The sequence below is a fragment of the Neoarius graeffei genome, chromosome 15 (genome assembly GCF_027579695.1).
Source record: "Neoarius graeffei isolate fNeoGra1 chromosome 15, fNeoGra1.pri, whole genome shotgun sequence".
NCBI classification, from domain to species: domain Eukaryota; kingdom Metazoa; phylum Chordata; class Actinopteri; order Siluriformes; family Ariidae; genus Neoarius; species Neoarius graeffei.
Genome location: NC_083583.1, coordinates 59,470,821 through 59,486,384, shown reverse-complemented (window position 1 = coordinate 59,486,384; position 15,564 = coordinate 59,470,821). Strand labels below are relative to the sequence as shown.

At 40.4% G+C, this 15,564-nt stretch overlaps 1 protein-coding gene across 2 annotated transcripts in view; it reads left to right on the top strand.

Annotated features, from left to right (window-relative positions):
- The first annotated feature begins 2,565 nt into the window (after positions 1–2,565).
- pla2r1 (phospholipase A2 receptor 1) overlaps positions 2,566–15,564 on the top strand; it is an 84,589-nt gene continuing 71,590 nt past the window's right edge. For both annotated transcript variants that reach the window (XM_060941731.1, XM_060941730.1), the window contains exon 1: positions 2,566–2,964. In XM_060941731.1, the coding sequence (XP_060797714.1) occupies positions 2,751–2,964 (214 nt within the window). In that variant the 5' untranslated portion in view covers positions 2,566–2,750. The remainder of the gene's footprint in view (positions 2,965–15,564) is intronic.

Below are 15,564 nucleotides of genomic sequence, written 5' to 3'. Positions count from 1 at the left end.
TTTTCTATATTTCTGCATAAATATGACCTAAAACATCATCAGATTTTTACACAAGTCCTAAAAGGAGATAAAGACAACCCAGTTAAACAAATGAGACAAAAATATTATACTTGGTCGTTTATTTATTGAGGAAAATGATCCAATATTACATATCCGTGAGTGGCAAAAGTATGTGAAACTCTAGGATTAGCAGTTAATTTGAAGGTGAAATTAGAGTCAGGTGTTTTCAATCAATGGGATGACAATCAGGTGTGAGTGGGCACCCTGTTTTATTTAAAGAACAGGGATCTATCAAAGTCTGATCTTCACAACACATGTTTGTGGAAGTGTATCATGGCACGAACAAAGGAGATTTCTGAGGACCTCAGAAAAAGCGTTATTGATGCTCATCAGGCTGGAAAAGGTTACAAAACCATCTCTAAAGAGTTTGGACTCCACTAATCCACAGTCAGACAGATTGTGTACAAATGGAGGAAATTCAAGACCATTGTTACCCTCCCCAGGAGTGGGCGACCAACAAAGATCACTCCAAGAGCAAGGCGTGTAATAGTCAGCGAGGTCACAAAGGACCCCAGGGTAACTTCTAAGCAACTGAAGGCCTCTCTCACATTGGCTAATGTTAATGTTCATGAGTCCACCATCAGGAGAACACTGAACAACAATGGTGTGCATGGCAGGGTTGCAAGGAGAAAGCCACTGCTCTCCAAAAAGAACTTTGCTGCTCATCTGCAGTTTGCTAAAGATCACGTGGACAAGCCAGAAGGCTATTGGAAAAATGTTTTGTGGACAGATGAGACCAAAATAGAACTTTTTGGTTTAAATGAGAAGCGTTATGTTTGGAGAAAGGGAAACACTGCATTCCAGCATAAGAACCTTATCCCATCTGTGAAACATGGTGGTGGTAGTATCATGGCTTGGGCCTGTTTTGCTGCATCTGGGCCAGGACGGCTTGCCATCATTGATGGAACAATGAATTCTGAATTATACCAGTGAATTCTAAAGGAAAATGTCAGGACATCTGTCCATGAACTGAATCTCAAGAGAAGGTGGGTCATGCAGCAAGACAACGACCCTAAGCACACAAATTGTTCTACCAAAGAATGGTTAAAGAAGAATAAAGTTAATGTTTTGGAATGGCCAAGTCAAAGTCCTGACCTTAATCCAATGGAAATGTTGTGGAAGGACCTGAAGCGAGCAGTTCATGTGAGGAAACCCACCAACATCCCAGAGTTGAAGCTGTTCTGTACGGAGGAACGGGCTAAAATTCCTCCAAGCCGGTGTGCAGGACTGATCAACAGTTACCGCAAACGTTTAGTTGCAGTTATTGCTGCACAAGGGGGTCACACCAGATACTGAAAGCAAAGGTTCACACACTTTTGCCACTCACAGATATGTAATATCGGATCATTTTCCTCAATAAATAAATGACCAAGTATAATATTTTTTCTCGTTTGTTTAACTGGGTTCTCTTTATCTACTTTTAGGACTTGTGTGAAAATCTGATGATGTTTTGGGTCATATTTGTGCAGAAATATAGAAAATTCTAAAGGGTTCACAAACTTTCAAGCACCACTGTAAATATGTGTGTAATTATAATCAGTGTTGAAAAGATATAACAAATTAAGTTTAATTTGGGAGTGGTACAACAAGCAAATGGCACCCATTCGGTGGAATGGCCCATAATTCGACTTCAGTAAGGTTTTATATTCAGATTATTGTTGCTTCTTCTTTGTCTATCACTGCTTTATTTGCATGTCAGTGATTTGAAAGAGAGAGTGTTTACACTCATATTTAATCCGTATTCAGAGCGGATATCAGGAGCAGGGCGCGTGACAGAGTGGAACAAGCCGCCCGGAAACGGAGTGAGGCGCGCGCGGTCGGGGGAAACGCGTCCCTCAGGCGGTGACGTCGGAAACCCGAAAAAAAAGAAAAGAAAAAAACTTGTGTGAAAGTGCGGGGGAAAGTGCGGAGCCCCCTCCCCGGCTGCAGTGGGAAGTCCTGAAGCAGGAATGAGCTCTCCTTCCTTCTCTCAGGAAGTCTCTACACTGTCCTATCCAATAAAGATGAAAAAAGCCCAAAAAAATCTCTTTAAAAAAAAATACAGATTTTTGGTAAATCACTAGAATGTGCTAAGTGTAGTCATGCTATTAGCGATGACGCCATGTGGCTTAATTCCACTTATTAGCTAATCCTAGGCTAAAAACTCAGTCCTGTTACTTTCAGAGTTTTGGTAACAGGACTGAAAAAATGCAGCCATCTTTGACTTCCAAACCTTGTAACGTAGCCTGAGGTTGACCAATACACATTTTGAATAGTTAAATATGTGTGTAATTATAATCAGTGTTGAAAAGATATAACAAATTCAGTTTAATTTGGGAGTGGTATAACAAGCAAACGGCACCCATTCGGTGGAATGGCCCATAACTTGTAAGGTTTTGAGGAATATTTTCAGATTGTTGCTTCTTCTTCTTCGTCTATCACTGCTTTATTTGCGTGTCAGTGATTTGAAAGAGAGAGCGTTTACACTCATATTTAATCCGTATTCAGAGCGGATATCAGGAGCAGGGCGCGTGACAGAGCGGAACAAGCCGCCCGGAAACGGAGTGAGGCGCGCGCGGTCGGGGGAAACGCGTCCCTCAGGCGGTGACGTCGGAAACCCGAAAAAAAAGAAAAGAAAAAAACTTGTGTGAAAGTGCGGGGGAAAGTGCGGAGCCCCCTCCCCGGCTGCAGTGGGAAGTCCTGAAGCAGGAATGAGCTCTCCTTCCTTCTCTCAGGAAGTGTTCAGCCAGCTGCGAGGAGCTCCAGCTCCAACTTTCCCCTCTCGGTTCCCCATGGAGGCTCTCGCGCTCAGGACGCCGCCGCTGCTGCTGCTCGTGCTGCGGCTCGCTGTGTGCAGCTCCAGCCGGGCTCCCGCCGCGCCACCGGAAGCTCCGCAGCACAGCCAGCTCACCCACTCCTTCTCCAGTAAGTGAGTTCCGGCGCCGCTCGCGCACACAGCGCGCCTCCATCATGGACACGTTGCTGCAGGGTTGTTTCGTCAACGCTTTCTCAACTCTTTTTGCTGTCGCCTGCAAAATACATTATTATTATTATTATTATTATTATTATTATTATTATTATTAATAACACCAGCCTGCAGCGACACAAACTGCAGCACCGCGAACGCGCCCGGTTTGATCCGGCCGGGAATCATTAGGCTGCTTTTAAAGTTATGTTGTTGATCCGATCTGATTGGCTGCAGCAGGTCACGTGACTCCGACAAACCCGTTTACAGGAACTGCAGTTTAAAGCGCGTCTCCATCCCGGGTAACTCAGGAGCAGGAGCAGTGCGGGTCCCCTGTTTCAGATTAAACTTTCCATCTCTCACATTCTGCATTCCGTGCATCTCATCTCATCTCATTATCTCTAGCCGCTTTATCCTGTTCTACAGGGTCGCAGGCAAGCTGGAGCCTATCCCAGCTGACTACGGGCGAAAGGCGGGGTACACCCTGGACAAGTCGCCAGGTCATCACAGGGCTGACACATAGACACAGACAACCATTCACACTCACATTCACACCTACGCTCAATTTAGAGTCACCAGTTAACCTAACCTGCATGTCTTTGGACTGTGGGGGAAACCGGAGCACCCGGAGGAAACCCACGCGGACACGGGGAGAACATGCAAACTCCGCACAGAAAGGCCCTCGCCGGCCACGGGGCTCGAACCCGGACCTTCTTGCTGTGAGGCGACAGCGCTAACCACTACACCACCGTGCCGCCCACATACTTTCATATATTAAAAAAATGAAATTGGTCCAGAATATGCACTTTAAAACCTCATTAACAGCTAGAGCTCGGTGATATCATTGATTTCCTGTTCGATCCGATACTGAGTAATACTAACGCTAGTATCCTGCAGAGATGGACAAAGGACTCAACTTCATTACTTCAGTCAAAGTACAGATCCCACTGGTTAAATGTTACTCCAGTACAAGTGAAAGTTGTCCAGTCAAATTTTTACTTAAAGTGCGTATCCTGGACCAATTTCGTTTTTTTTTTTATATGAAAGTAGGTCCGTTTACACACTCATCCAGAAGGGTAATTTTGCACAAGGCCATCTGTCTCCAGCAGAAAAAAATAAAATAACAAAACGCGTCTGGAAAAATCCCAACGGAGTCTGGAGCCAGATTCGTGACGTCACGTGCGGATCCGCCAACAGGCTGCGCGAGCTTGCACGGTTTCAGTGCACAGCCTGTGTAGCCCAAGTTTAGCAGCTAGCGAGCTTGCATTGAAATATGGAATTGTCACCTGAGCGCAATGTTACTTCACCTTTGGATGAAGAATATAATGAGATGTCAGAATCAGGGCTTCATCTGTTTGGATTCGATGATGATTCAAGTAGTGAAGACGACGGAGACAACACCAGGGATGATTTACCTTGATCCTCCTCTTCTACGTCTTACGGCGATGTAGTTGAGGAGATGACGGGGAAGAGAGTCATCTTCTGACTCGTATAATCCCCCACTCGGTGCTTGAGGAACCTGTCCAGATGCCCCTTGAACTGGTTGATATCTTCTGACATCACTGCTTCTGTAGGAAGTCTATTCCAGTCGTTGACAATCCTTCTGGCAAAGAAGTATTTCCTTACATCCAGTCTGGAATGCAACTTAGCTATTTTGTAGGGATGGCCTCTTGTTGTCCTACTGTGTTCGATAGTAAATATTTCTTTGGGATCTATACATTCCATTCCTTTAAATATTTTAAACACCTCTAGAAGGTCCGCCCGTGCTCGCCTTGTCTCCAGTGTGGTAAGATTTACTGCCTTAAGTCTAGACGGATAGTCTAAATGTCCAATTCCAGGGATCATTCGGGTGGCTCTACGCCGTACACTCTCCAGAAGGTTGACATCTTTCTGCTGCCATGGACGCCATGCTTGAATCGCATAGTCCAGATGGGGCCGTACAAGTGTTTTGTACAAAGTTATCACCGTAGCTTTGGTTTTATACTTGATGGACCTTGCTATCAAGGTGAAAATCAATGTTTGCCGGGAAATCCAAACGCCAAGTTTTTTCAGAGGCGGACCAATTCGCTTCAAATGCCTTGATTTCAACTGAATTTTTCCGGTATTGCGCAAGGTAAAATAAAAATCGCACGAAATGCAGAATGTTACAGATATTTGAGCAAAGTTTAATATAAAATAGGAGAATTACATTGATCTTGCTCCTGAATTTACCCGTGATACGCACTTTATTACTACATTGCAGATTTATCAATAAAAAAACAATTTTACAAAGCTGACTTTCAGTTCCAGCAGTTATTATCGGTTAATTAATCAACCGGAAGACCCGCCTCGCCCTTTGATCTTGTCGTCTGATGATGCAGCTCGTTACCTGACATGGGTTCTTTTAGCATGATCAGCAATTAAAAAAAAAAAAAATTATCGTCGCAGGTAAGCATGGTGGAAAGATCCTGGACGTGTTTTTACTGATCAAATTCACCGATATTTCGTGATCTCATCATCGAAACCTACTTTGTTTCTCACTCTTTCATCCGACAGTCAACATTTTGTGTCTAAACGCGCGTTTGAGAGGTCACGTGTGTGAGGTGTTGATAATAGTGATCACTTTCATCGGTGTCCAACATTATCGACACCCTGTGGAATTCACATTTACAACTGTTATGGATCGATCTTTGCGTAACACTGTTGAAGTAGATGAAGCACTTTAAAAAAAATAATAAAAGTGCTGTGATTTGTAATAATTTTTTTCGGATTCATAACAGAATGGAATGTTTATAGAGTATTTGGAATCCGATTGCGATAAATAGAGTTCGACCAGAATTAAATTCCTAGCATATAAACGATTACACGCTTGAAATAATATTCAGATTTTTCTATTCCATTCAGAAAATATATAAATATTTTTTGCGGTTTGTTGTAACAGGGTTCCCGCGGGTCCTTAACCCTCATCCTACCACGCTATTTTACACCTTAATCTTACCATGTGGGGTCCGTTTGGACCCCAATAGTTTTCTTTAAAATTAAAGCTTATAAAGACAAAATCACCAGATAAGTTTTGTTCAGAACATCTTGTATTAATAACAGCAATACACTAAAGGGCCCAAGGCATAAAGAACACACTTAACCTTCATCCTACCAGCCAGTTTTACATACACAAACTACCAGGCGGGGTCCGTATGGACCCCAGGAGGGAATACCTTGAAATCAATGCAGTAAGAACCAATTCAATGCAGCAAACAGACATAACTTTATTGAAAAACAAAATCCACTATGGCTGAATATCAATGATGTATTATAAATGCAATAATATTGCAATAACTATCATACATGTACAACCCCGATTCCAAAAAAGTTGGGACAAAGTACAAATTGTAAATAAAAACGGAATGCAATGATGTGGAAGTTTCAAAATTCCGTATTTTATTCAGAATAGTACATAGATGACATATCAAATGTTTAAACTGAGAAAATGTATCATTTAAAGAGAAAAATTAGGTGATTTTAAATTTCATGACAACAACACATCTCAAAAAAGTTGGGACAAGGCCATGTTTCCCACTGTGAGACATCCCCTTTTCTCTTTACAACAGTCTGTAAACGTCTGGGGACTGAGGAGACAAGTTGCTCAAGTTTAGGGATAGGAATGTTAACCCATTCTTGTCTAATGTAGGATTCTAGTTGCTCAACTGTCTTAGGTCTTTTTTTGTCGTATCTTCCGTTTTATGATGCGCCAAATGTTTTCTATGGGTGAAAGATCTGGACTGCAGGCTGGCCAGTTCAGTACCTGGACCCTTCTTCTACGCAGCCATGATGCTGTAATTGATGCAGTATGTGGTTTGGCATTGTCATGCTGGAAAATGCAAGGTCTTCCCTGAAAGAGACGTCGTCTGGATGGGAGCATATGTTGCTCTAGAACCTGGATATACCTTTCAGCATTGATGGTGTCTTTCCAGATGTGTAATCTGCCCATGCCACACGCACTAATGCAACCCCATACCATCAGAGATGCAGGCTTCTGAACTGAGCGCTGATAACAACTTGGGTTGTCCTTCTCCTCTTTAGTCCGAATGACACGGCGTCCCTGATTTCCATAAAGAACTTCAAATTTTGATTCGTCTGACCACAGAACAGTTTTCCACTTTGCCACAGTCCATTTTAAATGAGCCTTGGCCCAGAGAAGACGTCTGCGCTTCTGGATCATGTTTAGATACGGCTTCTTCTTTGAACTATAGAGTTTTAGCTGGCAACGGCGGATGGCACGGTGAATTGTGTTCACAGATAATGTTCTCTGGAAATATTCCTGAGCCCATTTTGTGATTTCCAATACAGAAGCATGCCTGTATGTGATGCAGTGCCGTCTAAGGGCCCGAAGATCACGGGCACCCAGTATGGTTTTCCGGCCTTGACCCTTACGCACAGAGATTCTTCCAGATTCTCTGAATCTTTTGATGATATTATGCACTGTAGATGATGATATGTTCAAACTCTTTGCAATTTTACACTGTCGAACTCCTTTCTGATATTGCTCCACTATGTGTCGGCGCAGAATTAGGGGGATTGGTGATCCTCTTCCCATCTTTACTTCTGAGAGCCGCTGCCACTCCAAGATGCTCTTTTTATACCCAGTCATGTTAATGACCTATTGCCAATTGACCTAATGAGTTGCAATTTGGTCCTCCAGCTGTTCCTTTTTTGTACCTTTAACTTTTCCAGCCTCTTATTGCCCCTGTCCCAACTTTTTTGAGATGTGTTGCTGTCATGAAATTTCAAATGAGCCAATATTTGGCATGAAATTTCAAAATGTCTCACTTTCGACATTTGATATGTTGTCTGTGTTCTACTGTGAATACAGTATAAGTTTTTGAGATTTGTAAATTATTGCATTCCGTTTTTATTTACAATTTGTACTTTGTCCCAACTTTTTTGGAATCGGGGTTGTAGCAAATTATAGCGCCACAAAAAAAATTGGCATTATATACATGATTTTTGCAGCTCATGCAGCTGTAAAACATTCTGGATTACAACTTAGGTCTTTTCTTACAGAATTTAAAACAAAAAAGTAATTGTAAAATAATTTCGGGCTTTTGTTTTGCAGCCTGTGCTTATTGCAGCAGTGGGGTCCACACGGACCCCAAGAAGGAATGCCTTGGTAGTTTCATTATGGAACATAAAAGAAATAAAAGAAGTTAACTTTCAGTGCGCGATTTAATTATAAAATGAAAGACAGATAAACTTTACTCTGGGGTCCGGTTGGACCCCAGTAACAAATTAATTATATACTGACAGTCAATGAAAATGTCCAGGTGACATTTATGAAAATAATTTTATTCATAAGCTATGAAATCATGTACTAGAAGCTTACAGATCACTATACTGACATTTAACTCGAGATGAATAAACAAAAAAATCACAATTGTTGTGAGCTTTGATAATGTACAGTCCGAACAAAATGGATACCCTGTAATTGGAAAGTTGCAGCTTCAGTACCGAGTATTGTCCCCACCAACAGCAATACAAGCCGTCAGTCTGCGACGCATACTGCGTATCAAACGGCGAATCCTGTCTTGTGGAATGGCCTGCCACTCTTCTTGAAGAGCCTGGATCAGTTGACCTCTATTCATGGGACGAGGAACACGGTTCTGGATCTGAACACCAAGGTGATCCCTTAAATGCTCAATGGGATTGAGATCAGGTGAATACGCAGGCCATGGCAGGGTTTGGACATTCAATCGACGCCCAACTTCTGAAAAACTTAGGCCGGCTTGCACCATGCCGAGGGCCCGCCATCTGTCATCTGGATTTAACCGTGGCATCTTGGACATAAGGAATACAAAAGTCGTCTTTTTCATGGCCTTAATAAAGGCTATCCAACCCATCCTTTCAACCGTGTACAAATTTTTGCTTTTCTCCAAAACAGCACTTTGAGCTGATTCCTAAAGACCACTCCCTGAAGACTGTTGAAAAATGTTTGGATTGAGGAGAACTCATTAATGACTTCTATGCACGCTATTCAATAGAAACATCTCAAAACAAACATTTCCCCAACTCCGTATTGCATAATATGTTGAACTATTGACCTGGACTTTTTCATTGACTGCCAGTGTACCTTCACAATGCAAAAAGCTGATCTTCCGGTGCTTTAGTGTTTTAATTAAGACATAAATTCCGACAAATTCATAAAACGGTGAGGCAGTATGTCACATATTTTTCAAATGGCAAACAAACATATAGGTGCGGGGTCCAGATGGACCCCACTTGGTAGGATGAAGGTTAAAAAGTCTTAAATATAACTTTTGGTTTTCAAGGCCTAAAAACGTCTTAAATTGTTTGGAATGAGTGGAATTTTCGAAAGAGAGGTATTAAATTTAATATTGGACCGAACGAGTGAAATGTCTCCATCCGGTTTGGGGTATTTTTTTAACCGTAATTTTAAAAGTGAGCAGCGCACCTTTTGGGGGCAGCATTGGTTCTGTGCGTTCTGTGCATTCCGTAGATCAAGAACTAACGTTAGGAGGCTGCTGGAGGCAGTGCGGTGTGGTGCGGTGGTTGTGGTGTGGTGCGGTGGTTGTGGTGTGGTGTGGTGCGGTGGTTGTGGTGTGGTGCGGTGGGTGTGAAGAGTGAGTGATGCGCAGGTAGCTTACGCGGGCGCTAGAAAGCGTTGATAATTATGGGAAGCTGTCTGTTTAACGAAAAGTGGTTGGAGGATGACAGATACCCCCAAAATAAGGAGAAGAATCGTTTGCGATAAAAAGCGCTGGATCGCGGCGGCATGGTGGTGTAGTGGTTAGCGCTGTCGCCTCACAGCAAGAAGGTCCTGGGTTCGAGCCCCGTGGCCGGCGAGGGCCTTTCTGTGCGGAGTTTGCATGTTCTCCCCATGTCTGCGTGGGTTTCCTCCGGGTGCTCCGGTTTCCCCCACAGTCCAAAGACATGCAGGTTAGGTTAACTGGTGACTCTAAATTGAGCGTAGGTGTGAATGTGAGTGTGAATGGTTGTCTGTGTCTATGTGTCAGCCCTGTGATGACCTGGCGACTTGTCCAGGGTGTACCCCGCCTTTCGCCCGTAGTCAGCTGGGATAGGCTCCAGCTTGCCTGCGACCCTGTAGAACAGGATAAAGCGGCTACAGATAATGAGATGAGATGAGATGAGCGCTGGATCGCACAAATGTGTTTAAAGACGATAACGCAGCGCTGGGGACACGCCCACTGGGAAACTGGCTTTTCACGGACACGAGGCATGCGTGTGTTAGAGGTCAAGCACTCCGGAGTGAACCGCAGGGGGGTTCACGCATGCGCACAAGAGTCAGGTGGAAAATGGGACTTATAGGACATAATACTACTTCTAATAATAATGATTAGCATCATTTTTGACATAATTAACATTGTTTATTGTACTAAGTTTAATATAAATATATAAACAACCTTTATTTCAAAACTCAATTAAAAAGAACTCCAGAAAATACAATAATTCTAAATATAGTACAATAGAAATAATTTGCACAAAAAGTTTAGTTTTATTACTTATCGTCTACAACAGTGTTTTTAATATAATAATAATAATAATAATAATAATAATAATAATAATAATGATATTAACAACCACTAATAATAATTAGTAGTAATAGTAATTATTATTGATTATTAATAATTACTACTTTAGTGATTAATAAGTACTAGGGATTATTAAATGTTATAAAATTAAGTTATTAAAATTATTACAAATAATTATTAAAAAGTAGTAATTGGTAGAATACAAACATACTCATGGATTATAGATAATTTTTTAAATAGTGAACATTGATATAAAATAACTATAGTAGTAATAATAATAATAATAATAATAATAAACAATAATACTACTAGTAATACTTGTTAATGTTATTATTATTATCAGTTCAGTTGTTATCAATGTTCACTATTAAAAACAAATTATCTATAATCCATGAATAATTGTTTGTATCACTACTACTAATAATAACTACTTTTTTAATAATAATTTTAACTAATCTCATAACTCAATTTTATAGCATTTTAATAATCACTACTTATTATTTATTAGTATAATTTAGTAGTTGATGATAATTGCTACTTATTATTAAATTACATTTTGACAATCACTGCTTATTAATTAAGTAGTAATAATACTGAATTATAATAATTGCTACGCTATTCATTATTAATTAATATAGCTAATAAGTAGTGATTATTAAAATGTTATAAAATTGAGTTAAGTTGTTTAAATTATTATTAAAAAAATAGTTATTATTACTATTATTATTATTATTATTATTAGTAGTAGTAGTAATACAAACAATTATTCATGGATTATAGATAATTAATGATTATTTTTGAATAATGAACATTGATATAACAATTGCACTGATGATAATTAGTTTACAGTTATTACAACACACTGATTAATATTGATAATGGTTATGAAAGGTGACGGTTGTTTTTGTGTGTTGAATGTAACGCTCTGATGATTGTATGATTGCATAAACAGGTTTACGCTGTTACCTGCTATAACGCAGAAGATACTCGAACTTCCTCAGCCAGCTGTATACTGTACACCACTCAGACTGATTTTGCTGTCTGACACAAAATCACACATCATCAAAGATAATCTTTGGGGATTGAAATAATGCCGGCTAAGGTTGTTCAGCTGGTTTGACTTGCCGTTTATTGTTTTGGTTTTTGAAATGATTCATGGTGTTTTCTCCAGTAAACCCCAGTCTTCTCCTTGCTGCTACAGTAGTTCTGCAGCTTAAAACACACGACTTTGCTTCAGCTGTTTGCATGTCTAACAGTTGCCACTGATGCACCCTGTTCTTCACCAATTGTGTGCATTCTTCTTAGTTAGTAAAAAAAAAACTATTGCAGAAAACAGTTTTAAGTTGTCGTATTTATCATTTTCTTTGCCATGGTACAGTCTTAATTTTTCCATTTAGAGGTCTTGAAAATGTTTTAAGTCTTTAAATTTGTACTTGAAAAATGTGCAGATACCCTGTGTAAATATCGACCACATATTACAATATCAGCAGACATTTTATATTTTGGTTCGAGGAATGACATGCGACCTTTGACCTGGATGTTCATGCGGTTGCAACGTCAATTTCCTGTTGAGATTTATTGGTAAACTACAAAACGAGAAATTAATACAAACCATTGAACCGTTTAGTGTGAACAGTTCAAAAGTTATTAGCCATCAAACTATGGATGTTTGATTGTAACACTTGTTTTTATGCTAAATATGGGGCCACGCCCCCTTTTTGAAGGCTTAATATCTCCGAAACTAGTGGAGATATTGGCCTAAAATTCTGCACAGCAGTTATTAGTAACAAGGACATTAAAATAAAAAAATATGAACAAAATCTGAGATGGTCAGTCGGGAACTGTCTCTAAAATCTGGTGAGTTGGCACAGAATTACTCTAGAATTAGAATGGTATGCGACGTTTGACCTGGATTTTCATGCGGTTGCAACGTCAATTTCCTGTTGAGATTTATTGGTAAACTACAAAACGAGAAATTAATACAAACAACAACAAATGATCAACAAAATGTGATCTACGAAAACACTTAGAAAGCGGAACAGAAAGATTTTCTGACGCAGGTTAAACATTATCAGTTCATTTGTTTACAAACATTAGAATTACTTCCTCATTTACGTAAACACCCACATCCATATAGTTACATAAAATATATTTTGTACTAAATATAAGTCTATGTAAAACAAATTTTAAACAAAAACTATGTTTTGTTAACTTCATACCACATACCGATTATTATTATTTTTATAATCATCTGGGTGTCGATAATTGTGGAACTGCGTCGATAACTGTGGACAAAGGTGTCAATAATTGTGGAACGGTGTCATGTGATCTGATACGCTAAGTAATCAGGAATCAACTCTTTTTTTTTTTTTTCCCCCAGTGGAAGTTTGATTAATTATTCTTGCAGAATTTACGTCTCGAAAGTCTTTTCTACTTTTGCGACGGCCAAAAGATCGTTAAGGTGTCGATAATTGTAGCCGCCGCTCTAGTAGGAAAAGCTGTAAAAGATCAGACATATCTATTTTGTTTTAATTCTTAAAAACAGCAATTATAAAACGCAGGTTCAGGAATGTCCAACACATGTTTTTTGACATTAGAATCGTTTTCCGGATGTACTCTTGATCTTTGTTCAATAATAACCAGTATATTTACATGCACTAGGGTTGGGCGGTATCCAAATTTTGATACCTTTAAACCGTCTCTGTGTTTTCCCGGGGTATACGGTATTACCGAGAAAAAAATAATATTTTGTTTCGGCCTACTGTGTAACGTGCGCCTATACCGGCGGACCTTGTCCAGACCTGCGCCTATGCCTCAAATGTACTATTTAAAAGCAGCATAGCGAATTATGTGCATTGTGGTATGGATTAAGCAGCAAAGCGAATTTTGTGCATTGATGAATGGATTAAGAGATATTTCAAAGCATCACGCAACTCTTCCTTCATCTTGAAAATAGCATTCAACTGTCGTTTACACATGTCTGCGTTGAAACGCCATTTGCAGCACTATTTCACCTACTCCATCAAAAAAAAGTACACGATGAGCAGGATCATACCCTTTCAAGCATGGGGAAATAAAAAAAGAAAAGAAAAAGAATCAACCAACACCCAAGTCCGTTTAGACTGCGCGATAAACCATATTCTTCAGCGCAAATGAGGCGAACCTAATTCAAATGCGTGATAGCTGCACAAGGCAAAATCATATGGGCCCACGTCATGCCATGGCGGGGAAATTAATAATCAAATGGCCTTACCTTGCTTAAAACGTTGTCTTGATCACATAACTCCTTACAATTATTCCACTTAAATCCATACGGTTTAACACACCCAACAAAGATAGCAAGCGCATTGCTAATTCCCACCAGAAACCCAACAGTTTACGCTACGATGTTTTCTTCCGTTTCTTCAGTAGTTTCTTCTTCCTTTTCGTTTGGTTTGAAACCAAAATACTGCCACACTGCCGATGTTGTATTTTTTTTTGCCACTAACTCGTGGAAGTGGAGTACCCCAGGCTATGGTGTGCCTTAGGGGACATATTAGATTTTTTTCGATTTTGCGCGGTCATTTACATTATTGCTGGCTCTTCCTTTTCGTTTGGTTTGAAACCAAAATACTGCCACACTGCCGATGTTGTATTTTTTTTTTTGCCACTAACTCGTTATCTTGACTTGCCATCTTTCAACCGCGGTCTCAGTCTCTTGCGAAGCTCTCTGTCAGACTCCAAATGTCCGCAGGGTTGCCATGGTAACGACATAAACAACCCTGCACGCGATGAGAACTTCTTTAGGAAATTGAGAGAATTAGTGAAAATACGATCACACAGTTATTCGGGATGATCTTCAATTTATTATTTTATATTATGACCTCATGTACTCCATATTTATTTAGATATTATATATTTTTTTAAAATGACGGTAATGAGACCGATACCGTTGGTACTTTTGGATACCTCGGGATACCTTCTTACCGTAATACCGCCCAACCCTAACATGCACGCTGGGTAATATCCCACTACACAGGAAATTTGCCCGATTAAAATTTACTCAAATTGAAAAAAGTTTGACTCTACGCCAGATAACATTTGGTCCTTCTCGAAGAAGAATAAAAGTTAGTCTTTTGATCGCGCTGTTTTTCCCGAGTCAGTTCTCCTTAATTCAGTGTTAATATTTGACTCTTTGCGGTGGGATTTGACCCTCTTCAGTCGGTCTTGAAATGAACTCTTGTACTATTTTACTCAGTTCAGAGCCACAGCCAACTCTGTTACACAATTACTCTGTGATTTTACTCCAACTCCAACTCCAAATTTTACTCTCGAAACTCAAAGTAGAAAAAAATTAACTATTTCTGAGGAAAAATTGCTCGGTCATTTTTCCTGTGTATTATTCTGAATGTGGGCGGCACGGTGGTGTAGTGGTTAGCGCTGTCGCCTCACAGCGAGAAGGTCCGGGTTCGAGCCCCGTGGCCGGCGAGGGCCTTTCTGTGCGGAGTTTGCATGTTCTCCCCGTGTCCGTGTGGGTTTCCTCCGGGTGCTCCGGTTTCCCCCACAGTCCAAAGACATGCAGGTTAGGTTAACTGGTGACTCTAAATTGAGCGTAGGTGTGAATGTGAGTGTGAATGGTTGTCTATGTCTATGTGTCAGCCCTGTGATGACCTGGCGACTTGTCCAGGGTGTACCCCGCCTTTCGCCTGTAGTCAGCTGGGATAGGCTCCAGCTCATCTGCGACCCTGTAGAACAGGATAAAGCGGCTACAGATAATGAGATGAGATGAGAGACGTGGGATATGCAGATATTATTCGGGTTTTAGGAACATTCTTTAGACATGTATACAGTGTATTCGGGAATACGTGTCTCAGTTGGAGTTTTTTGGGACACATGGCTTCTTGCCTGCTTTTACAGTGTCGTACACAAACCTCCATCGGGAATTTTACGTTAATCAGAGTACGCACGGCTGCAAGTAAACGGGAATATTAGTGGAAAATAAATTTCCTGCGAATGAACTGCGTACCGTAAACAGCT